Source organism: Anabrus simplex, chromosome 14, assembly GCF_040414725.1.
Source record: "Anabrus simplex isolate iqAnaSimp1 chromosome 14, ASM4041472v1, whole genome shotgun sequence".
Classification (NCBI taxonomy): domain Eukaryota; kingdom Metazoa; phylum Arthropoda; class Insecta; order Orthoptera; family Tettigoniidae; genus Anabrus; species Anabrus simplex.
This window is the reverse complement of record NC_090278.1, coordinates 6,874,116-6,901,465: the sequence shown is the minus strand read 5'-3', so window position 1 is coordinate 6,901,465 and position 27,350 is coordinate 6,874,116. Positions and strand designations below refer to the sequence as shown.

Here is a 27,350-nt window from a genome sequence, read left to right as displayed (position 1 = left end):
ATTATTTGTACGTGATTATTATTGCATTGTTACGGGCGTTTATTAATGACACCTCATATTCGCATCGTAGCGCAATCCAGGGCCCCCTCGGTTCTAAGGTATGTAAACCGCAGGTAAATTGATTAACTAAAGCTAATGTAAACTGGTACTATTACCTCTTGGATAAATAATAATTATTATTATTATAAATTTTTAATAACTTAAAATCTTAAAATTGAAATTTGCTGGTCGAAATTAAGTTTAATTATGGGAGTTTTCTTTCGTTGTCTTATTACCTTTCTCCCATTGTTTGGGTTCCTTGCTTTTGTCTTTATTACGTCATGTCATCCCTTCTTATCTAATCTGATGATACGTTATTTTTTGGGTGGCTTTGATGATTATTATGGGATCTTGGCTTCGCGTCGGTAACGGGTAGCTCCTGTTGTGTGCCTCAGTGTTCTTTAATTATTATTATGTGCGCACCGTTAATTGTAAATTTCCTTTAATATACTTCATTTTGTTGGAGTTGCTGTGCGCTGTTATTTTATTGTGTTTTCATCTAGCTCGTTTCTTTGGTGTAATGTTAATTCGCGGTTGGAGCCACTAATTATTTTTTCCTTTTTCGTGTGTCCTTGTGTGCGTCTTGTAATTTAGCATTTTTGTAGTGTAGCAAATTTCAATTTTAAAGTGATTTTATATCGCGGGCCCGCATATCGGTTGCAACCAATTTTTAAGTAACTTTAATCCTTCTGTATGTAAGGTAATGAGTTATTAATGAATTTTCAAACCTTAATTTTGGCGGAAGCCTATGTTAACGTGAGCTTCATTTCACCTTAATTTCAACTTTATTTTAAAATACTGTTTTTCTCATCTAGTTTGATTGCATTTTTAAATTTTAGAAAAAGAAATATATTTTTATTGTTCTTAATTTATACCATTTTCAAATTACATTTACTTAGTAAATTTTCTTCATTTTAAATTTATCTGGTGTGTCATTTAGTAGCTAGCAATATTTACCTGGCAACCTGTCAAAGTTATGTAAGACCCTGGCCTTTTTATTCTCGCTTTTGCCCTCCACGCTTCATATTTTATGCTACTGCACTTTGGTAAGTATTGTACTTGTTTTCTTCTTGATGTTTGTGCTTTTCTTTTGGATGTTTTGTTTACTAATTGGTAAGGTTGCAATATCTACCCTAAGAAGATGCTGTTACAAACCAAAATGTCCTCGTATAAATCATATCATATTCCCATACTTGCGTAAGACCTAGAAACCTGCACGTTACACACTAGAGACCTTAGTAAACTGCAGGCCTGTAAAATGTAATTTCTTAGGAATGCCATGCAGAAAACATGACATGATCATGTGAAAAATGTGGATGTCAGATCATCTTTGGGAGTGGAGCACCCTATGGAAAAAAAGACTAAGGTCTGCAAGACTTAAATGGTTCGGGCATGTAAAGAGAATGCCAGACACTCAAACACCACATGCATACATGGAACAAAGTGTCAGCAGAAGGAGACCTGCTGGACAATCAAGGAAACGATGGCTGGAACAACTGGAGATAGACGTCAATAGCAGACGAGGGGACTAGAGAGTGATAATGGAGGGAGAGATATACATGGATGGAGAATGCTGGCAAGAGCTGGTTCAACACCACCCCAACTGGCAACAGGCAAGGGTTACATCATCATCATGATGACACCAAAAAAAAAAATCTGCTTTTTACTTTCTTTTTCAGAATTTGCTTTACATTGCACCAACACAGATAGATCTTATAGTGACGATGGCGAAGGAAAGGCTTAGGAGTGGGAAGGAAATGGCTGTGGCCTTAGTTCAAGTACAGCCCCAGCATTTGCCTAGTGTGAAAATGGGAAAACAGAAAACCACCTTCAGGGCTGCCGACAGTGGGTTCGAACCCACTATCTCCCCGATGAAAGCTCAGAGCTATGCGCCCATAAGTACATAGCCAACTCATCCGGTAATACTCTATTGTCTTTGCTGATGAACTCTACAATGTTGAGCAACTGTTAGTAGCAACAGAAACTAACATATCTCATTTTGAAAAGTTTCTATTGGCTTAGATAGTTTTCCAACACAAACTTCACTTCAGTGCTGCTCCATGTTTTGCAGAATAGATATTCATTGCAGAAAAAGGCTAGCATAAGTGAAGGAAAGCATGCGAAGACATGCACCTAGATTACAGTTGGTTGGTAAAACAAGATCACAGCAAAATTAGGTATTTCTGAATTTGGCATTCACTCTCCTTTCAAACAAAGGCAAGAGACGAGCACTCACAAAGATTAAGTTCATAGTGGATGTCCTAGAAGAACATCTACTGTTAAGGAAAGACACATTGAGATCCTAAGCAAGCAGAACATAAGAGTTACAGCTGTGGATGTCTGTGCTCAAACCAACACAACTAGAGAACAACCAGTGTTAGTGCCGACTGTGAAATATTGTTTACATGATGTTGGGTTGTGTTGATGAGTATCTGCCAAGAAGCCTGTTTTAATAGAAGGAGAATTGAATGGGCAAAGCAACACAAGGATTGGACCACTTAACAGAAGAAAATGTGTGCTATGGACTGACGAGTCAAAATTTGAGAAGTTTGGGTCAAATCGTCATCAGTACGTCCGTCATCATCCAGAAGAATATTAGAAGGCTGCTCAACACTAACATGGAGCACGAGGGTGGTAGCATTATGGTTTACAGTTGTATCGGTAACAAGAGGGTGGGAGGGAAGAACAACTGGGCAAACCAACCTCTCTTAACACTAATCAGAGGAAACAATGAAAAAGGTCTAATCATTTGAAGAATGAAGGTATCAGCAAAAGAAAGATGAAAGCCACGAAGGACCTCAGAAACCTAACACCAGTGGGGTCTTAACAGAACAAGAACTGACCAAAGGAGGTTGGCTAGGAAAGATGAAAGTTAGGAGCCCTGCATAAGTGGAAGCAATATCAGTCTTGGTTATGAACCCCATGACTGGTAATCCACGTTTGCAAGTACAGAGCCCCTGGGATCCCGTTATTCAACTCCTATGACATGCAGGGAATAAAGTGTGTGTATTCTATCACCCCAGCAGTTAGGGGGATGACAAATTAGAAGATGAAATACTGAAAGTCTTACAATGATGATAGAGATTCCATGAGCAAGCAAAATGAAATGAGGGACTCGATAATCATCATCCAGCAATCATCAGCCTAGAGACCAGGTTGCCTCAGTCTCTCCCAATTTTCTGTATACCCAACTTGTTTAGGTGTTTTTGCAGCTCATCTTGCCACTGCAGCTTTGGTGTGGTAAGAGGTAAAGTGTCTTCTGGCATTCCCTCCATCATCACAGCAACTGCCAGCCATGGGGCCCGTAACCGAGACTGATATTGCTTCCACTTGTGCATGATTCCTCACTTCCATTTTTCTTATGTAACCTGGCATCCTTCCCACGACCACCCCACTAGACACATCTGCTTCTCAAGACGTGTGTGAATGAAAATCTACCCACCACACTGTAAAACTCGTAAAACTTGTAAAACTTGTTTACTGACCTCAATAGCTGCAGTCACTTAAGTGCGGCCAGTATCGAGTATTCGGGAGATAGTGGGTTCGAACCCCACTGTCGGCAGCCCTGAAGATGGTTTTTCGTGGTCTCCCATTTTCACACCAGGCAAATGTACCTTAATTAAGGCCATGGCCGCTTCCTTCCCATTCCTAAGCCTTTATTATCGCATCGTCACCATCTGTATTGGTGCCACGTAAAGCCAATAACAATGTCCTCTGTCTCCACACTCCTCCATCTTTGATAGGCCCGAGGATTCTTTGCATAACTCTTCTTTTGGTCAATCTTCCTAACTCTTCATATCCCAAAGTCATAAAGTACCATTCAAAGAAAGATGGTGTTGTAGATCTTACCCTTCATTTGACATAAAAGGGCTTTAGATCTCAGTGTACCTTGTAGACTACAGAAGTACCTGATTCCTGTCCAGATCCTCTTCTGTAAATCAAAGACCACTCCATTACATGTGGTGACTATGCTCCCACGTAAGTGAATTTATCCACCAATTGGAAGTCCATTTCATTTGTAGCTAATGGGACCTGGTCTTATTTCAGATCTTCATATCAGCATTTACTTGGCCTTACTTTTGTTGGCCTTACCTTTGCAGCCTGTCATCTCTGTCACCTCTTTCTTTTCATTGCAGTATGGGTCACGTAGCTATCAGCTTGCATTCAGGAGATAGTAGGTTCAAACCCCACTGTTGGCAGCCCTGAAAATGGTTTTTCATGGTTTCCCATTTTCACACTGGGCAAATGCTGGGGCTGTACCTTAATTAAGGCCACAGTCGCTTCCTTTCCACTCCTGGCCCTTTCTTATCCCATCATTGCCATAAGACATATCCGTGCCAGTGCACTGTAAAACAAACTGTAAAAAAACAATGATGTCACCTGTATAGGCTCTTCATTTATGATGGTTATGTAGAAATACACCCAGCCATGGGGTTTCTCTGCAGGTTTAATGAACCATTCCAGTATTTCGCTTAACAAAAATGGGGATAGTGCATCATCATCTTGTCTCAAACCGGATTTCACTTCAAACATTCCCAACATCTATCATACAACACTGGTGCTTCTCACCCTTCAATGCACATTCTTGTTAACATAAGCAGCTTCCTAATTATGTGAAGCTCACTTTCATGGTGAATGCTGCCATATACTTTTTGAAGTCAATGATTAATATTAAGTGTACATAGATTGCTGATAATATGTTTCCTAAAGCTGTCTCATGATAAATGTTAGCCACTGTAGATTGTTGCATGCGGAAGCCTGCCTGATAATCCCCAAACAACTGTCTTGGAGAAACTTTTGTATGCTATGTTGAGGAGAAGGGACATACTTCAGTAGTTACTGCAATCAGAATCTTGGCCCTTTTTTTTAAATTGAGCAGACCTGTGCTAGTCTCCAGTTTTTGGGCATTTATTTGGTATTCATATCCTGTCCATTAGGTGCTTTAAATGTTGATGCAAATAGGTCTCCACTCTCTTTAACCCTTTGACCTAACCACATTTCGAAAACATTGTGCCCTTCCACACTATATATTTTTTTCAGTTACTTTAAAGTAATGCAGATGAATATATACACGGATGTTACTCATAAACAACTGCTTTTTGCATTCTACCCTGCATTTATGGTTTGGGAAAGTCCTCTTATGTATGGAACACTAAGAAAAAAACATAAGTGTCCACATGCAAAGCACCTCTCATTTGAGGTACTCTAATGAGGTATCCTTGCAGAACCAGTGTGCTACACCACTCAGCATCACCTGGAGTGCTATAATTTCTTCCGAGTTGGAGCTAGTTTTGATGGTTAGTAGCCATTATATTGACCCTGAGGTGTCCAGGGAATATTACCACTGTGAGGGGAATTTGATAAAAGTGCAGGATATTTACAAACATAAGCATCGGTTTCTTTTCTTGCATGATCCTAGAACTATAGAGAAATTCACTGATCACTTTATAGTTCCACTGGATTATCTCCTAACTTTCTCCTTTCCGCAGCTTCCATGTGACATCAGAATGTTTATTATCTTCCTGTTACCAAATAGAGTCATTACTGGCGTTCCTACCTGCTGATGTTGTTGCACCTTGTGTAAATCTTGAATTATCCGTTGGTGCTGACTTTTTTGAAACAGAATCAGATTCACCTTCACTAACGTCATTTGAAGATGAAACATTTTTCACTTCACACATTTTCATAGTGATTCTCAAGCCAATCATGAATAACATAATCTGCGCCACTACAGGCCGCTGTCATATTTGTTTACAAAGAACACGCTGTGAGGTGCATTTTATTTTTCTTATTCATTATTCATTATTTGACCGAGAGGTCTTTTTCGACAATTCAGTCTCATCTTACGCTGTTGCTTTCTTAGGGGATATGTGTAGGGCAACTGAAGGTTATACCTACCGATGTAGGCACAAAGAGAACATGAACGCTTGAGATCAAGGAAACCATCATGGCGCACAGCAGTTAACCTTGAAAGATCCTCCTTCAAAGTTACCAGTTCATGGAAAATCCAGTGGAAGCAGTCTTCAGTATTCAATATACATCTAGTTGAAGACCTTTCTAAGCTAATACAAGGATTCGACCTTCCCAGACATCAGTGGAGGATCATCAACCAGATCTGAACCAGACAAGGCAGATGTAGATATCTGCTACACAAATGGGAATGGGCTGCCTCTGCAAATTGTGACTGTGGTACCTCCTTGCAGACTGTCCTCTTCGTGCTTTAAGGGGAACAATAACAGACATCCATCATACATCAGTTGAAGCAATGGAATGGGGCAGAGAACTAGACCTAGAATTATAAGATTGTATGAGGTTGTGACTGTGCACATTTGTCCACAAACTTTTCATTAAAATGTATATGTAAATAACTCTGATACATCAAATGATAAATAAATAAATAAATTTTAAAACTCATAAAACATACCTCGCTGGCTCGGTAACCATAAATATGTATTTGCAGGTAGACCGTGCGCATGTCCATCAAAGTATGTTTTGCACCTATCACTCGCTGGAAGGAACATTCCGTCACAGTATGGCACAGGGTTAAGCATTTCTGGCACAATTCCATCTCCAGGTGGCCTTGTTTCCCTTCAGCATGTTGATAAACTTCTGCACTTGATTGACGCCAGGATCCCTTCCTCATTGCCCCTTGCCAACAACTCAGCATATTCCATTGGTCCTCATAGTTACTCACTAGTTAGAAGTTCAGAGAAGTACTCTGCCCATTTACAGAGTCCCATCTAAGACTCAAGGATACCCAGAAGAATGCACAGGATAGAAGTGGACAAGGTCGAGGGGAAGATCAAGATGTAGATGACTGAAGGGAACGAAGGACTTTGTTGAGAAGACTGGAACAGACTGCCAATGGAGATCAGGTGGAATGAGGGGGGGGAAATAGACAGATGTATTCCAATGGCTAAGAGACAATGATAATAATCTTGTGTAGCTACTGCTAGTCGTATAAGGCAGACACTCCGACGAGTTTAGGCAGCATGTGCCTTGCAAAGGAAACTGTGTTTGTGTGGTGCAGAATAGTGTTGTATGTGGTGTGAGAGTTTCAGGAATGTTGGGAATATAATAAAATCTTAATCCCCAGACCAAAATAATTATCTGTTTTAAGATTTAAATATCTAAATATCTGGACTGCAAGTACCAAAGGTCAAGATACTAACCACTCAACCATGCAGTCAGACACTAAATGATGATGATGATGGTGATGAGCTGTGATCAGTGAAGCTCTGTACTTTGAGCTTAAGCAGTTGTTTAATCAGTCATGCAGCGATCCGTTAAACTGTTATGCTCAATATGGATAAACAGAAATGACAGGATACTTACTGTAAGTAGGATGAGGTGCTTCCTCTGTCTTCATTATTGCACGCTGTTTCTTCCAAACCCTAAATAAACAAGACAGCATAGATCTATATTCTTTTTCACATATTCTCTCTCAACTTTTCCTATTCTTACAATTTCAATGTAGAGGTAAGGTTTACTACAGCCATCACTCCCATAAACTAGATCTAAAAGAGCTTATAAATACAGTCCTCTGTGAATAAACCTCTCAGTGACAATATAACTGCTGCACCACCCAGCAGTTAGAAGTGATTCAGGTATAAGCCCTATGAAAATGCAGCGTTTTACTACAAAACAGCTTAGATATTTTAAACATATTTACAGAAGAGACCCAAAAGAATATAATTTACAATTGTAGATTTCATTTTACAGTAAAGTCCTCTTAACAAACTTCACTTATCCAGCTTGTTCATAAAAATAAATTCAACAAGAATTGGCATGAACTATGCATATCTTGCAAGCACCATTGATATGTAGAGCTCAGCAACTACAAGTGAAACCCCACAAGAAATGTGAACTTCAAACAACCCCCTCCTGCTCTTCTGTTCCTGGTCATGCAAAACCAATAGCTTTCTAATCTGTAGAGGGGAGTGTCTCTCCACGAACCAATCAAAGTGAAGATGGCTCAATGTTGCCAAATATGCCCACACATCAGTTCTCACCTAGCCCTCACGGGAGACGTTTCCGTTAAGCCAGCACTGAAGTGGTGTAGCTCTGTGCTTTGTCTGTCACTGCATATGGCTTGGCAACCCAAGGCCCAAATCACCAGTGCTGTCAGTTCTGACATGGTGAGTGTTGCACTGTATTGAGTGCGAGATATTTTGCCAACATCTTTATTTGAATATAATATATTATTCTATCAGAAATATATTACCTCCGTATGTTAAGTACGGCAAGTGCTTAAATCAAAGTTGTTTGTAGTGGAGGGAGAGAGAGATAGCAACGGCATGTTCACTATCTACAGTCTCATATTCGTCCTGCTCTCTCTGTCACACCAGCTGACATAACTAGCGCTTATAGAGTTTGGCTTCCTGGGTCTTATCTCAACATGTCGGGCTATAGCCCAGACTGTGCTTTAGTGCGCTAAACAACATCTGTTGTCCCATGGCATGGCTTACTTAATAGGCACAATGTTAGGAAAGTGTTAGTGCAGGTATAACTGCAAAATCACTAAAAATGTTATTAAGCAAGGAGTCAGAGGAAAATTTTGACAGCATGGAAACTATGGACTACAGGTTGCCTTTGTTGAAACAAATCCCTGGATGTGCAGATGCAACAGGTGAAGACCTCAATGAATTGTTTGGCCCTGATAATCAGTTTGAGAGGATTGATGAAGACACTGTTAGCATTATTACCAGTGGTGATAAGGAAACTGAAGAGGAAGAAAACATAGCTGATGAATGTGGTGCCAAAGTAACAATGAAGGATTCAAAGTCTTTGATGCAGCATTTAAATACATGAAGCAACCAGAAGAAACCTCGTGCTTGGTTACCAGCAACTTTGCGTTATGTCATGTTCCAGTGATGTCATTAAATACGTAGAAGGCAATAAAAATACACATTGTGTAAAAAGCCAACCAGAATATTCTCAACAATCATACACACCTAAAAGATTCCCCACTGTTCACTCTAATAAATTAAGTCACATACCAGTAAAGCACAACAAGTGAAACTCAATTAAATTATGTCATTTATTAATTCACTGTTGTTCGTTAAACATACCCTAAATCATTACCAAAACCATTATGATAAAGACAAAGAACAAGTGTTTACAATTATAATTAATTAAATGAATAAAGAAATATATACATTTAAAGAACACCAACACAGTAATACATCAAGGAAAAACTTCTTAGAAATGCAAACTATACGACCGTATTTGCATAAAAGATTTAAAATGTACAAAAATTTTCAAGAATCTGATTCAGAACAAACCAACATGTTTAAAAATACACAGAGTAACGTACATGTCATCACTTGCGTGCAAGAAACATATATAATGTAGACGGCTTCTCCTTTCGCTCCAAATTACATACAACAGTATTGAGTTTGGTAACACAATCCATTACACTCAACTTTCTATAGAACACTTTCCCGCCAAAGTGTTCTATAGAAAGTTGAATATAAGTCAATATCGACAGGATTAACCAACATTACATTACATCCATGACAAAATTAGAACACAACGCCACACTGTGTCCATAGCTACTACTGCTGCTGAATGCATTGGTGCTGCTGCGCAGATCTCCTTGGTTTCATTTTCATCCTTGGGTTCTTGCTTGTTACTGTCTTTGTCAATCATCATCTGTTCATGAATTTCGTCTACCATCTGCACATCGCCCGTGGCAACATTGTCATCACATTCAACATATGCAGCAAAATTCACGTCTTCTTCATCTGTCCCAAGCTGATCACATTCTTCATCTAGATCATCCGTGCTTTCCATTATTTCGATTGAAATATCATCAGTTGCTGAATGATCGAAGCCCGCTTTGCGGAAACAGTTTCAAACTGTGGTCTAGTTTACTGATGTCCAAGCAGATTTTAGGAAATGCATAGCATCCAGAATTGTGATTTTACGTGAAGCTGTTTCCAGGAATGCCGATCTCTTCTGCACGAGAATTTTTCTATATTTCTGCTTCACACACCGAATGATACCCTGGTCCAGCAGCTGGCGATGGATTGTACAGTTCGCGGGAAGAAACACTACATGTACATTTCTCAAATAAGATGTGTCAACTGGGTGCGCGAAACAGTGGTCAATGAACAACAAAATTTTCCTCTGCCGCACTCCCATTCTGGCATCAAGTGATCACAAGAAGTTCTCAAAAATCGATGACATCATCCAAGCATAGGTATTCACTGTGTACTGGCATGGAAAGGTACACACATTCTTAAAACTGCACGAATTCTTCCACTTCCCTATTACAAGCGGCATCAATTTCTCAATACCATTCTAATTGCAGCATATTAGCACTGCCAGTCTCCCTTTTCTGAGTTTACCTCCATGGCATTTCTCACCCTTGAATATGTATGTTTTATTAGAAAGACTGGAAAAATAGCCCAGCTTCATCTGCATTAAAAACATTATTAGGACTATAGTCCTTTAAGATTTCCGGCAGTGTCATATCTCTCCAACTCTGAACAGTATCGATACTGACAATGGCAGCCTCTCCACGGATGAATTTATATGAAAGTATATTCCTTTTGTAAAACCTTCAAGTCCCATTACACGCGTTGAAGTTACAGAATCCCACTTTGGCAGCTGAATGTGATGTCTTGGCCTAAATCAATGTTCCATCAATACGAATATTCAAAACCCGAGCTTGTTTGAACCAGTTCACCAGAACATCTTCCAAAGCCGGAAACTGGCTTTTACGGACATTTGGCTGCTTCCTCCTGCCAGACAAGTGTCCTCAATCTTCTTGCCAATGCTTACTATCATATTTAAAGTTGTCGTAGGAATGTCCAACATTCGGGCAATTTGCATACGTTTCATGTGTGTATTAGCATCTACTTTCTAGATAAACTTTAATTTTTCCTCGTTGGTATACTGTCTAGCTTTCTTCTCCATAACTTAATGTCTTCCAAACAACTAGCCCTATGTTTACGTACAATAGGCTTAATTCAGCATAAAGATAAGCGCTACACGTCAGCTGTATACGTACGAACAGTAGGCCTAATTTAATATGTTACACTATTCACTTACGAATGAAAATTAAACACCTAGATTAAGAAACAACACTCAGACGAGGTACCGATGTGCTATCCAAACAACCACAGCAAAGCCTGGCTTGGGACTGACGCTACCCGTAGCCAAGGCAACAAGCTGTAAGCCGATGTGCTAGCGCGCTATGTTGTCTGGGTAGTCTGCCACTGTGAAATTTAGTTCTTTGCCACATCCTTATGCACGCCTGAACGCTAATTTAAATTCCTTATGGTGGGAGTTATAAACATACTGGAACTTAGGAATAATGATGTGATAACCAGGAAAATGCACTAAAGAAGGACGTCCTAACCAGTTTCAACTGAATGAGTTTATTTTTTACAGGCATGTTATAGAGTAATATTTACACTGACTGACAGAGCAAATGCAACACCAAGAAGGAGTGGTTCGAAAGGGATGAAAGTTGGAGAAGAAACAGAGACGGCACGGACGAATAATTGATGTTTATTTCAAACCGATATGCAGGTTACACAATGCGCACGGCATCGACTCAGTAGGATGTAGGACCACCGCGAGCGGCGATGCACGCAGAAACACGTCGAGGTACAGAGTCAATAAGAGTGCAGATGGTGTCCTGAAGGATGGTTCTCCATTCTCTGTCAACCATTTGCCACAGTTGGTCGTCCGTACGAGGCTGGGGCAGAGTTTGCAAACGGCGTCCAATGAGATCCCACACGTGTTCGATTGGTGAGAGATCCGGAGAGTACGCTGGCCACGGAAGCATCTGTACACCTCGTAGAGCCTGTTGGGAGATGCGAGCAGTGTGTGGGCGGGCATTATCCTGCTGAAACAGAGCACTGGGCAGCCCCTGAAGGTACGGGAGTGCCACCGGCCGCAGCACATGCTGCACGTAGCGGTGGGCATTTAACGTGCCTTGAATACGCATTAGAGGTGACGTGGAATCATACGCAATAGCGCCCCAAACCATGATGTCGCGTTGTCTAGCGGTAGGGCGCTCCACAGTTACTGCCGGATTTGACCTTTCTCCACGCCAACGCCACACTCGTCGTGTAATAGATAAGAAAAATGTTCCACCGATCAATACATTTATTGTGGATGAATTATTACACTAGTACCGGTTTCGACCTATCTTGGCCATCATCAGCTAGTACACAAATTTACAGTCATTAGATGAATTACAAAGAAGTTACTTAAGAGCATCCGGATGTCTGATAAAAAATGGAAGTAAAATATATTGCAGTATGTTGCGCTAAAATGGCTCTGATTAAAAGTAGTGATGGTTAGAATAAACTAAAACCTATTGATTGAGCATGGACATGAGTACATGAGTACATGGAACATTTTTCTTATCTATTACATTGAATCCAATCAATACGGAATATGAAACTTATAAATAATAATAAAAAAGCCACACTCGTCTGCGGTGACTATCACTGACAGAACAGAAGCGTGACTCATCGGAGAACACGACGTTCCGCCATTCCCTCATCCAAGTCGCTCTAGCCCGGCACCATCTCAGGCGTGCACGTCTATGCTGTGGAGTCAATGGTAGTCATCTGAGCGGACGCTGGGAGTGCAGGCCTCCTTCAACCAATCGACGGGAAATTGTTCTGGTCGATATTGGAACAGCCAGGGTGTCTTGCACATGCTGAAGAATGGCGGTTGACGTGGCGTGCGGGGCTGCCACCGCTTGGCGGCGGATGCGCCGATCCTCGCGTGCTGACGTCACTCGGGCTGCGCCTGGACCCCTCGCACGTGCCACATGTCCCTGCGCCAACCATCTTCGCCACAGGCGCTGCACCGTGGACACATCCCTATGGGTATCGGCTGCGATTTGACGAAGCGACCAACCTGCCCTTCTCAGCCCGATCACCATACCCCTCGTAAAGTCGTCTGTCTGCTGGAAATGCCTCCGTTGACGGCGGTCTGGCATTCTTAGCTATACACGTGTCCTGTGGCACACGACAACACGTTCTACAATGACTGTCGGCTGAGAAATCACGGTACGAAGTGGGCCATTCGCCAACGCCGTGTCCCATTTATCGTTCGCTACGTGCGCAGCACAGCGGCGCATTTCACATCATGAGCATACCTCAGTGACGTCAGTCTACCCTGCAATTGGCATAAAGTTCTGACCACCCCTTCTTGGTGTTGCATTTGCTCTGTCAGTCAGTGTATATTTAACTTGTTTGTTCGACAAACTGGAAAGCTTTCAGGTTACATTGTATTTGGGGTATTCACTGCATTTTAGCTTGTAAACACTAATCAAATAAAATTATTACAATCACCTGGGAATTAACGACACAAAGTCCATGCTAATAAAATTAAAAGATATATAGTTCTGAAATAATAGAAGAGAAAAGTGTGAGAGCAATAACAGACTTACTTGGGACATATCTTCTTCAGTCTCGCTTCCCCATTCGGGTTCACATTTTACAAATATAAAGTCTGAATCCTGATTACTACCATGGTCCTGGAACAAAAAAATTAAGCCATAAACTACAAGACCAATAATATATGACACTAAGTTATTCACAAGGATGGAAGTTTTCAACCAAGAAGAAGAATGGCATGTGGCCTCTGAAGAGGTCAGGTGCAGATTTTTCTACCTGATGCTGCACAGGCGACCTGAGTATCTATGAGGATGGGATGATGAAACATGATGAAGACAACACCACACAGCCAGCCCCTGAGCCCTCAGAGTCAACCAATGAAGGTTAAAGTCCCCAACCCGGATGGTAATCGAAGCCGTGACTCTCTGGATGCCAATAATTTAGCCATATTACCAGACAACTAAAAATTCACTGTCCGTTCAAAAGTATCCAAAAAACATTTGACACTCCTACAAATTTTCCATGGATATGCTGTCCAGTATTAGGCATGAATACAGAGCCTCCGCCTTTATTACAGCTCGAATTTCGCAAGGGAGACTTCCTTACAAAGTGTAAGAACGTCTTCCAGAAACACCGTACTAATCGTAGTTAGGGATGTATGAGGGTTTTTGTGACTTATTTCAAATATACAATATTACATTATATAATATTATTTCAAAGTTGCCATTGCAGTTCATCCCAGAGTTGATCAATAGGATTGAATTCAGGGTTCTGGCAGGCCAGTCCACTTCCGTAACCCTCTTGTCAAAAAGCCACTCACGAACAGGTTCTGCTTTATGGCAGGGAGCATTACCATGCTGAAACACAAAATGATCATCCCCGGGTAGTTGTTCTACCATAGACAACACACAGCTGGTCGAAATGTCCTAACATCCTTCTGTAGTCCCTTCTATGAAAAACAACCCCCACACTGTGCCTGTGCCCCACTTCCACTAAATTGCACTGTAGCCAATCTACAGGCTGGCATGTATCATTTGCCATATCTAGACCCTCCCAAATGGTATAGTTACCATGTTTCCATGGGGAATTTAAATCGATTTGAATACGCTTTCCATATCGAAAACCTCATGGAAACAGGGACTCACTTCATACCGAGTCTCAAAGTTGATTCTCAATCGAATCATACTCAATACGGATATAGTATCGTGGAAATGTGGAACGTATTGAAATTGATTTGAAAATGCTCCATTGTAGTTTGTTTATCATGTGCCTCCTGTGATTTCATTCCTGTTCAGCTGATTTCAGCTTACTGCTCCTTATATATTTTACCATGTGTAGTATCAGCAGAAATCTGCGGACACTGGACGGGAGTATAACGTTACCGGAAATAAAATGAGAAAAGGAAATACACAAGTTCTTCGATGAAAACTCATTTGCAAAAATTATATATTCAGCACATGAAGCTAGTTTGTACAAAGTTATTGCAATTTTTACTCAACAGACATTGGTTTGCTCACAAAAAACATGTTTTATTTGAGGTGTGGTTCAAGACGCAGACATATGAACTTAAATGTCGAAGAACTCATCCTGAAGTTGTCTACTGTAACCAGTCATCTTCTATGGAATAACGTTGTACTATATGCTTACCCAGTACCACCTTTCCTTCATATGTTTTCTTTTGCTTAGCATACACTACCGCTCATTAATTTCAATACACCCAATAATTGACGTCTTGTTCTCTGTAGATAAGGTCTAATACCGTGGGTACGGTTGGGGAAGCAAAGGAATGGTACAACAGTTGTACACATGACATGATTTTTGTTTGTGGTCATCGAGATACAATAGTACCCAACAACCAATGTTGTGTACCTATCGGACACGTTTGTTTACCTATTTGCCGATGGACGCCGCGTTTGGTGCATCTGTGTTGTTCCCTGTAGTGATGTGATTTCTGCAGCGAACGGCAAACATTGCTACGATACATAACATGTGGTTCCTGCATGTCAGTTCCTTCGTGACAGTTGAAGTGTGCACATCGCTAGTATGGCTCCACGAGTGGATATATCCATAGGAAAACATGCTGCAATTGTAGCAATTAGCCAAGCAGGTTTATCTATTTGCCAAATTGCGAAACAGTGTAGTGCGTCTATAGGAGAGTGCAATACACCCTACACACCCTTCACCGCCAGAAGACAACCACGACCAGGACGACCTCGTAAAACAACTAAAAGTGATGATAAATATATAAGAATTACCAGTAAGAGAAATAGATTCCAAACAGCGCCCCAAATTTGTGCAGAATTGGTAGAAATGAATACGACAAAAATATATGTTGCAACAGTAAAAAGGAGACTGATTGAAGCCGGCTTGAAAGGATGTGTCATAGCAAGAAAACCCCTTCTAAGGCCCATAAATAAACAAAAGAGACTTGAATGGGCTAGAAAACATTGTAATTGGACATCAGAAAAGTGTACAAAGGTGTTATTCACCGATTAATCGAAGTTCAAGATTTTTGGAACCAGAAGGAGAATATTTGTTCGCCGATTTGTAGGGGAAAGGGTATCCCAGCAGTGTGTTCTACCTACAGTTAAACACGGCGGAGTTTCTATTATGGTTTGGGGATGTTTTGCCGGACATAGAATTATAGAAGGATGTATGGATCAGAAGCAGTACCACCGCATACTTCAGTATCATGTAGTACCAAGTGGATTGCGCTTAATAGGGAAAGGGTTCACCTGACAACAGGATAATGACCCAAAACATTGGTCAGAATACTGTATGAACTACAATGCATCAAAGGAAAAACAGAAAGTACTGAAAGATATGGTATGGCCGTCCCAAAGACCCGATTGCAATCCCATTGAAATGGTCTGGGATGAAGTGGACAGACGTATCAGGGAAGCTAATATATCCAGAAAGGAACATCTCTGGAATATTGTTAAGGATATGTGGAATCATATAGATTCACGATACCTACAAAAACTGATTGACCGCATGGCTCAAGTTTGTGAGGCAGTCATTAAATCCAAAGGAAGAGACTTTGATGAAAGTAAAATATAATGTTTGTGATGGTATTATATATGTGTAAGTTAATATAATTATCTTTTGTGAGAAATAACGTTTGATTTGTGTTTTAAATCTGAAATACCAGGGTGTATTGAAATTAATGAGCGGTAGTGTATGTTTTCTTTTGCTCAACGTAAACTGAATAAAAACCATATTCTGTGCCTGCAACTGCTGCAGGAAGTATGCCGTTTCTCTCCGTCGCTCCAGTCAATCATTCTCCCATATCACAAATGAATGGATTAAATTTACGAAAACCTGGTGCACTATTAAGCACAATACCAGTTTTGAAACTCCCATTGCTTTCGGGGATTGTACGGACTATAGGCTGTACTGAAAACAAGTTTGTATCAAGAACTTTAATTTCCTTTGGTAATAATGCATGAGAACTTCTTTATTTACTCCCCTTTGGTTAGGGTTGGCCCTTGCTGTCAAGCACTACCTGTTGGATTATTCTCGTACAGCCTTGTGCGATCTCGTGATCTACGAATGTCAAGACTGTCGTATTCAAATCGATCTGAATACGAATTGAATCTTACATGGAAACAGGTAATGTATTGAGTGCGGAAAGTGCACCAAATCGATTTCAATCCCCATGGAAACGTGGTAAGTATAATTTGTCACTCCAAATCACACAACTCCACGGATCAGTAGCGGTGCTCTTCACACCACTAAACACAAACTGATTAATCTTATATTCACTGTTTTGTATCGAAACCAGTATCATATAATAACCTCAAAAGGCAATAATTCTAGTTCCACTTTATTCAATACTAATCAGATTCTTAGAATCTCTAACTCATTATCTATTTACACTGCCTGACAAAAAAGTTAAGCACCCAGAGGGAGTGGTTGAAAGTGAATGAAACTACACATGCTGAAAGACTATGTGCCTTTACTGAACTGATTACAATATGGGATGAGAGAAACAAGGCCATTGGCAGACACCGGTGGGATGTTGGCACCAGGTCAGTAGGATGTCGGACCCCACCTGGCCACAATTCATGCCCTTATGCGGTTCAGAATGGTCAAACAGCCTTTGGATCCTCTCTTGTGGCAAGTTCATCCACAGTTGTTGCAGTGTCCCTCCAGATCCCACAGGTCGGTACTGGGACGGAGTCCCCTTCTAATATCATCCCACACGTGTTCAATGATGAAGAGGTCCGGGGATCTTGCTGGCCACGAGAGGACATCAACGTGCTCTAGGATGGCCACACACACATGTGCCGTGTGTGGATGTGCATTATCGTGTTGTAACACTGTCCCAGGGTGGTGTACCATAAGCGGTGGGACGTGCAGACGCAGAATGTCTGCAATGTATCGCTGAGCATCTGCCGAAGCATTATTAGAGGTGACCTGAATGCATATCCTATTGACCTCAACACCATGATGCCAGGGATTACACCTTTGTGGCTTCCTACAATATGAGCAGGATCTGCCCTCTGCCCTCGACGCCGCCAAACCCACACAAGATGGTCATTGAAGATTATGGAAAAGTGGGACTCATCACTGAACCATGACACGATGCCAGTTGTCCTCTGTCCATGCCTCCAGTACTTGTTCACAGATGGCAGGTGCCAAAGTTATGGGATTCCGCAATGCTTGGCGCACCATATGACGGTCCTCCCTCGGGGTGATTTTTCTATGTGCACCTAAACCTGCACTATATGGTGCCCTCGTGTACCAATTGAGTCCAATATCAGGCCACTGTCACATCTAAATGGCTCACATGCCTGGAAATTGCACAACATGACCAACAAGCCTCATGCAGTCCCAGTCTGTCAAACGCTGTCAATTGGTGGATAGGCTGTCTAATGCATTCATGGGGCATCATGGGTGCTTTGTACAGTACGTAGTCCTATCTGCACATCTTGCTTAACTGTCTGACTCACAGCAGCTGATTGGTAACAACTTATCAACAACAGGACGGTGCCATCACGAATGCATTCTGGTGGGCGTTCTACAAATTAGAGATCCTTGTAAATCTAATAATTTACTCACACATCAATGGTATACATGTATACCGAAATGGGATAATATTGGACCACTTCTTCTGGGTGCTTAACTTTTTTGTCAAGCAATGTATATTAAAAAGATTGTGTCTGTACATTGCTCAGAATTTCAAAAGAATGGTATTTCTGTGTTGGTTATGTCCAAAGTAACAAGGAAATGCACTTTTTAATTTTCCGTCATCTCTGTCTGGCTATCTGTCTGCATGTGATGAACCCGAATGGTTCGGATCATTGGCACAAAATATTATAAATTAGAGAAAATTACGGAAGAATGGGGTGAAGTTACAGGAGAGGCCGGATGTGTGTTGAAATTCCGCTTGTCTGAGCTTGAAGCTAGAGTCCACGTGTTGAGGTCATTGGATGGCGCAATATAGAAGCTATGGAATATTCCACGCTAGAGGGGAAAGGAAGCGTGATCGAGCTACTTAGATTTTAAGTTGGTAGCCCTTCTGAGTAGCAAATCAGAGCACAGCATGTTCGAGGTGATGGGGGAAAGAAATATGGCCGCCAGTATGAAAGCCCTCCAATAATGGTTAAATTTTCGCCAAGGACAATGTAGAATCTATTTTAGGCTCTTATTTAGATGAGAGTTTAAGACGATCTTCTCCTAATAAACTATTGCAACCAATAAATGTAGTACATCCGAGAGAATATTGCACCATTGATGAGGGGATTCCCTGTGTGGCGGCGTGACGGAAGATAGCCACATGCTGCTTTGGAGGAGCACTCTGCTACGCGATTTGGTACGGGTCGGAAGGACGTGCATGGCACTTGCCATTTATAGAAATCTTGAGCATTTCTCAGCCTGATAACCGTAATAACGTTAAAGTATAACTGGATCCGACGCACTTTACTTTCACTTATATAATGGGAGTAAAATAAAAGCATAGAATTTGAAGAGATAGTATCATAATATCAACTTTTTAACGAGGTGATAAAGACCGGACTATTTCGAGCTTTGGGACGCTTTGCTGAGCCACGTGTCATGTATCGCAGAATATTGCAGAGACAGAGTATTTTTTTGGGTAAATAAGAGTTTAAAGTGTATTTATAAGTAACTCACGTATATTTTTCCTGTGTGATTTTAGTGTGATAATATGTGTGAAGCAGTGTGAAATATAAATGCCAGCAAGTATGAAGAACATGAATATCCAGGAAGGCATTGGTGTAAATGTTAATGCCACCAGTGTGATGCACTAATCCACATCATGGGGCCTACCTGAGGATCCAGATGTTGTGTCACCGAAGTCGATAAGTACTAACTGATTCATTATGTGTCACTTATGCACGGCTTGCTGTTAACTTGTAAAATATTTTTCTTCTTCTTGCATGAAAGTTAATTTTTATATTTTTTTTTTCTTGCTGTAGCAAAGGGTAGCTAACTGTAGGGAATAATATTGTATACCGATGCCTGGGCGAAATAATTTGTGTAGAATAAGACTCGTGTGTGAATATGATCTTCTTTAATACCATGGTTATGTGCGTGGAAATACGATCTTTGATAGTACTAAGATACGTGTATGGAAACACGATTTGCATCGTGTGTGATCTTCCGATACGATATCCGTGTGTGTGTAAATACTTAAGTAAGATAGATGGCATTCAGTATGTGTTTATAATCCTGGAAATAGGGTAAGACAGTTATGGCATGTGCATGATCTTATGTTAGATCATCGAGAGAAAATTTATTGATGTGAAGAGTCGAACCCTTGAGCACCTGTGCACATTACAGTGAAAGTTCACAGTCCATTTTATCAGTCAGTAACCTGTATATTTTGACCATTAGATGAAAATGTGCTGTGAGGGAATAGATATTCTGTCATATAATTCAAGTGAGATTTAGGGAGATAGTTTTGAAGTAAGGCCTTTAAGAGACATATACCAGTCGTAGGAAACGAACCGAGGATTTTGCGGAGTGTAATATGAAAATATAGTGCCGGCAAATTGATAAGTGTTTCTTGAGATGATATGAAATCCAGGAGAAGTGTACAAGTTAAATATGTGATGTGTAGAATGAATAAGGTGCATTGAAAGCGCTGAATGCTTGAGAATAATTGTTGTTGTTCGCCCGAGGAGGCCTAATAATATGAAAGATGATTTAAAAGAGATGTGGATTAAATTAGAATGGAGAGATATTCATTCAGTGTCTACATAAATTTTGCCGTGTCAGTGGAGTAAACAGATGTGAGTTATGCTCGGAGATAAGAATGTTGTTTACCAGCTGGATATGTGTATTAGAGGAGTTTCAAACTGCACTGGCTAGGGTCCTATAAAATGCAAGAATTAATGTCATTTATTATACAACTCTACTTGAGAGATTTTTAGGAACAGCACATTGATATTAAAATACTAATTACACTTCGTGACAGCCTATTGTGTTATAGGGAATGATAGGTCACTGTAGTGCTGTGATGCTGAAGGTCTGGAGTTTGATGCCCGGCCAGGTCAATGGACATGATATTCCTGTAATGATGTGTTTGACTGTTTTTTGTGTGTTGTACATATGATGTGTAATCTATTATGCACTTGTTAATGCAAATTCTGGTTGTGCAGTGGCAAATTTTGGTTTGATGTGTGAATTCATTTCACTTGTGGTTGACATATTTGCGACAATATGGTTTTGCCCTATTGTCATAGAGTCAGTGTAGAATAAGTTGTGATTTTTCAATTTAGTGTAGATCCTTTGCTACAGAGTTGGTGTTTAATTTTGGTATTATTTGAAACAGCCGAGTGTGCATATGTGAGATATTTTTCTTTCCATTGATGAATCAGAATAGTAACTTAATAAAATCCGTGTCAGGGGTATTTATCGATTCAGTCGCGTATCCCGTGTTAGTTGTACATATATGAGAGGAAGAAGCAATGTATAAGAATGAGTTAATGAAATGTTGTGGACTTAATGAAGTTCGGAATGAGTATGTAAAATTATTGAGGATTAATAACTTAACAACATAACAAATTTGCAGCCTAAATAATTTAATGTGGTAGCAAAATTGAATGATTGAATAATTTTTTATGGTTTTGGACTTAATGAGGTGAGGACCTCAGATTTGATGATCACTAATGATTTAATGATTTTAAATTCATACTTGGAAGCAGCAATCCAGAAAGGAGTGAGGCAAGGCTGCAGTTTGTGCCCTCTCCTTTTTCAATGTTTATATAGAACAGGCAGTAAAGGAAATCAAAGAGAAATTTGGAATGGGAATCACAGTCCAAGGAGAGGAAATCAAAACCTTGAGATTTGCCGATGATATTGTTATTTTATCTGAGACTGCAGAAGATCTCGAGAAGTTGCTGAATGGTATGGATGAAGTCTTGGGTAAGGAGTACAAGATGAAAATAAATAAGTCCAAAACTAAAGTAATGGAGTGCAGTCGAACGAAGGCAGGTGATGTAGGAAATATTAGATTAGGAAATGAAGTCTTAAAGGAAGTAGATGAATATTGTTACTTGGGTAGTAAAATAACTAACGATGGCAGAAGTAAGGAGGACATAAAATGCGGACTAGCACAAGCAAGGAAGAGCTTTCTTAAGAAAAGAAATTTTCTCACTTCAAACATTGATATAGGAATTAGAAAGATGTTTTTGAAGACTTTAGTGTGGAGCGTGGCAATGTATGGAAGTGAAACATGGACGATAACTAGCTCAGAAAGAAAGAGAATAGAAGCTTTTGAAATGTGATGTTACAGAAGAATACTGAAGGTGAGATGGATAGATTGAATCACGAATGAAGAGATACTGAATCGAATTGGTGAGAGGAGATTGATTTGGCTAAATTTGACGAGAAGAAGAGATAGAATGATAGGACACATCTTGAGACACCCAGGACTTGTTCAGTTGGTTTTTGAAGGAAGTGTAGGTGGTAAGAACGGTAGGGGTTGACCAAGGTATGAATATGACAAGCAGATTAGAGCAGATGTAGGATGCAATAGTTACGTCGAAATGAAAAGGTTAGCGCAGGATAGGGTGGCATGGAGGGCTGCATCAAACCAGTCTATGGACTGATGACTCAAACAACACCACTTGTGGAGTTCATGAATGATAGAATGAGTGCTGGGATTTTAAAATTTCAAACAGCTTCACGATTACATGATGATAATATTGTAATAATTCTAAATAATCGTATAATTATGATATGATTTTATAACTTAATAACTAAATGATTCTTGTGAGTGCGAAAAGTGGATATTGATCTTAAAGTCAGGAATGGATGAATGCATTTTGAATTTATTTTCGTTTTGGATTTCAAAGGTCACTCTGACAAATAAATGATGGATGTAATCATGGTCAACTACATTAATATATATATATATATATTTTTTTTTAAATATGATGTTTATCAAATATCATGGAAACTGAATAATGAATTTGAGCAAAGAGTTAGTGGAGTAAAGTAATGTTGGTAAATGACAAGGAAATGTAATATGAGCTAAATTAAGTAATGCGTTGGATGAATTTTTAAATCCACTGATAAGATTGATGGTTTTATGGTCATAGTTGACAAAGTAGAAATATTTATGTTAATAATTGGGTTTGACGAATTTTTCAATAGATGATGATTTTATGGATTGACCTAAAGTAAAAAATTGTAAAATTTTTGAACAAACAAAAAGTTTAATATGAGTTGGCGAAGGTATGACGTATCCATGTACAGTCTGAACATTGTTTATTGATGTAGGGATGTTTACTTTGCCAGAGTTTAATCTTTTATTCTAATAAATTCTTGTCTTCCTAAAAGGGTTCACATTCAGATTTTTTTATTTTATTTTATCTTCTCTCTTAACCTTCCCACTTAGTAATTTAAGGTTAGTTTGTAACATTCGAAGATGTCTCTATGGGTAATACCCAGTCAGCAACCCTGTGATTGTCTCATGCTGGTGCCACATTTCAAAGGCTGGAAGGGTAGAGGGTTGAGTATGTTTGTACATATAAGCAATAAAAAAATTTAAAAAGTTTGCATGCACATCACAAGAAAATGGCTGAAGAGAATTTTATGAAAATCGGTATGTAAAGTTAGGTATTAGGCACTAAAATCTTGGCTATAAATAATTTTATTCATGCAGAGTGAAATGGTAGTTTAGGGAAAGACCTACAATTTAATTCTCAAATATCTATATTATTAGAGGTCCTATCAATGAAAACTACATAACTATGGTTGTATAGAATTATATTTCCCAACATTTATGTCTTATACAATTTAAACCAAATAAAATAATAAGTGAGTTATTCCACCTTTTCAATACAAATTAAACAGTGTTTATTAAATAAACATTTAATGGGACTAGTTTCAACCTATTTAAAGGTCATCCACAGCCATATCATGTGTAGAATAACGTATTTGAAACACAGTTGTTTTAAAGATGGCCTTAAAACATATAAGTTTGACAATATGAAAAATTGTTTATAGAAAGGAGATATGGCTGAAGATGGCCTTTAAATAGGTGGAAACTAGTCCCATTAAATGTTTATTTAATAAATGCTACCTAATTTGTATTTAAAATGAAATTCATTTCTCTAGATTATACATTTTTACCGTACTGATTATGATATCAAAATTCATGAATTTAGACTTTTGTTACTTAGTCCATACCAATACTGAGCATTGCTAGCATGGAAATATTATTCAATTGTATTAACTGGCGATGGGTTTTGTCTTGATTGTCTTAAGGTGTAAAACTGCACAGTAAATGGTCAATATTGACAAGGAAAATTGTCAAGGTGATTATAAAAATGAAAAAAATCATAAAGGAATGATCACTTGAAGAATGTGTGTGAATAAATTAATGCCATCCCCTGGTCTAAGGAGTTTGGACAGCCAAAGTAGGGGACTGCCTGTAGGGATAAAGTACAGTGGGGACTACGAGGGCCCTGGGACCGCTACGGTAGCTGTGAAGGCCCTTCAGGAACTCGGAAAAGTGGTGGCAAAAGGGGCTCTGGTTAAGACGCAGCAGGTCGTTATGTTACTTACATTAAAAAATGGGTAAAAAATAAATAAGTAAATAAATGCAATGTAAATTTTAATCTTATACCAGTTGTAGAGTAATATTTGAAGTAATTCCACATACAGTATATGAGTTGACTATATTTGTAAGTACAGGAGATATAATAAGTAAAATTTTGTAAACAATTGTATTATTAAGGATGAGCTGTGTTTAATTGAAAAATAATTAGCATAAATTGTATAATATTGTTTTCTAGGAAAATTTTCTTCTCTTGTTAATTTAAAATTTAGTGCTTGACAATAATGTATTTTAGTGCACCATTTGCCACCAAGGTAGACACCTCATTTGCAAATAAAGAGATTTTGATTTGATTTGAATAAGACAAGGAGTCATGAAAGAAGGAAGGTTTCCCTTTGCATTAGATGCCCTAATATCACATAGTCAGAAGAAAACTAAATGTAAAGGCCTACAATTCGAAAGCTCATAAAAAACTGATCAATAATAAAATTACATTGACCATTGCTGTGATGTGATTTGTCTCTTCTGCTGCCACTCATCTCCGAGAAACAGGACTACTGCTCCCCACCACTGAAGCCGGTTTATGGGGACAGCCTCATCCATCGAGTTCATTCCTAAATTAGCCTTTATCTCCTCATTCCGAGTAACCTCCTGCCATTGTTCCCACCTGTTTGTACCAGCAATCATTCTTGCTACTTTCATGTCTGTTACTTCTAACTTATGAATAAGATATCCTGAGTCCACCCAGCTTTCGCTCCCGTAAAGTAAAGTTGGTCTGAAAACAGACCAATGTAAAATCTCAAATTACAATTAAAAATAATCTGCATAATACACATAATCAGAATCATCAATCACATCTTCTATGGCAACCTCAGTTTCATTTTCAGTTTGAAGAACTCGCAGTATACATGGCATATTTAGAAATAAACCCATGTCAATAATATTTTAACATGTGAAATACTGCAACTTCTATCTAGATGGCACAAGATCGGCTTGCCACAAAATACTGTGTGCTTGAATTTTGTAATACGACTGGGTTACTAGATGGAAAATGAAAACTAATAGAGACAACTTATGTCAATGTGCCTAAATAAAAGAGAGCTAATGCAGATGCATAAATTAAACGGTATCCCACTGAAGGCCATTACTCATGTAACAGTTACGTCTTTCCCTGAAAACTAATGCAGTGACAGACAGCACCGTAGGGGATACGTTACTGATATTCTACACCTACAAGAAGTAAGGCAATTTCCTGTAACTACCTGTAACGTAATTGATAGTCTAGTAACTAACATCACCAATAGTCTACAAGACGTAATCCAATTTCCTGCAGGAATTCAACAAGGGTTTGTGCAGACTGACGATTGATGTCATTGCTGCGACTGATTCGCTGATACGACTATGAACGTAAATACCTGTTAGTAAAGTGCACCCTACTTCCGCGACTGTACAATCTATTTAACAAACCTTACGTTTGAGGCGGTTAATAGTACTGTATGCTTTACTATAATATTAGGATAAGAGAAAGGTATCGCTATTGGTGTGATTTTCAAGAAAGTTATTATTATGATAATTGTTATTAAATTAAGAATTTCTAATCGGAAAGTAGTTATGAATGGTGGACATCACGAAATCTCTTACAGGTGGGATAACTGTTACATAACTTCTTGGAATAATTCACAACAGTAAGCTAAATTTCTGTCTTCATATTGAACATGTAGAAATACTGTGCTATGAGGTCTCTTGGACCACAGTTCAGATTTACTAAAATTTACGACTTAACCCTCTACTGCATACTGTTGCCATTAGGCAACAAATAACTTTTCATCTCTATAAATGGATAAATATTGTAGACAGAGGTACTTTTATGGCACACCTTCAACTGTACAGTCAATTAAACACATATACCAGTGATGCCTTGTTTTTTCCTACATAAGACAAAACAGCCCTACAACCAAAGGTACTCCTTCCACCCTGTCAACATCCATGCGTACCAACTACCGTTTATTTTACGTGGGCCCTTCCCATCACATTACCACAGGCTTCAGGAGTACCTCTGGCTCAACCTCATGCAGTAGAGGGTTAAATGCCTTATCATATTGTGTTACTTATATTCTTCTGATCACTGATTTCTGCTCCCGTATTGAATCACTTATTATTAATAAAATGAAATGCATAATCCCATTTTTTGTGTACACTCTGAAGGCACATATTCCTGCCCAGAGACAGTTTAATACATTAAAAAATTATGTCATACAAAAATATCAAACATCTGCAGCACACAGGTAAATGCTTCCTTCATAGAAGTGTTAACAGTTCTCTAAAATGCAGATCTTTGTAGCTCATTTCCCACTGTATGTTCATCCTCATAGAATCCAGAATGGATCACTATTTCACATGTCTGCCTAATACTCCCACAATGTTCCACACTCTACTGACTTCCAACAGCAACACGAAACAACCTATATGAAATTGATATCTTCATTCCGTACATCCAGTGGTAGTGCAGCTCTTTTCAGGCACACCCCCAATGGAGATGAGCTGCATGTACCATTTTAACCTCATACCATCCCTCCTGACATTCTTAAAACTCTGGCAGTACTGGGAATCAAACCCAAGCCTCCGAGGATGGCAGCCAATAGTGCTAACCATTACGCTACGGAGGCGGACTATCACCAAAGTGAAATGTAGACTAATTTTGGAGTAGGCTCTCTGTTGAAAACCCATCCAGAATATCACTAATGGCATGGAAATGATCAGTCTTTCCTCGTTCCTTTCTTGTTATTTAATTCCTGAAGAACTCATTAAGTTTCCTCCTTGTTACTTTTTATTGTTTATTTGTTTCCTTATTGTTCATATTTCACATTTTTCTTTCAAATTATTTACTCATTCTATGTAAGCTTCCA

The 27,350-nt window shown here is 39.3% G+C and overlaps 1 protein-coding gene across 1 annotated transcript in view; it reads right to left on the bottom strand.

Annotated features, from left to right (window-relative positions):
* The window catches only part of LOC136885354 (uncharacterized), a 79,305-nt gene that overhangs the window by 22,317 nt on the left and 29,638 nt on the right, over positions 1 to 27,350 (bottom strand). The window contains exons 4-5 of the mRNA XM_067157866.2: positions 13,463 to 13,549; positions 7,375 to 7,433 (exon numbers count right to left, since the gene is read on the bottom strand). Coding sequence (XP_067013967.2) covers positions 7,375 to 7,433; positions 13,463 to 13,549 — 146 coding nt within the window. The remainder of the gene's footprint in view (positions 1 to 7,374; positions 7,434 to 13,462; positions 13,550 to 27,350) is intronic.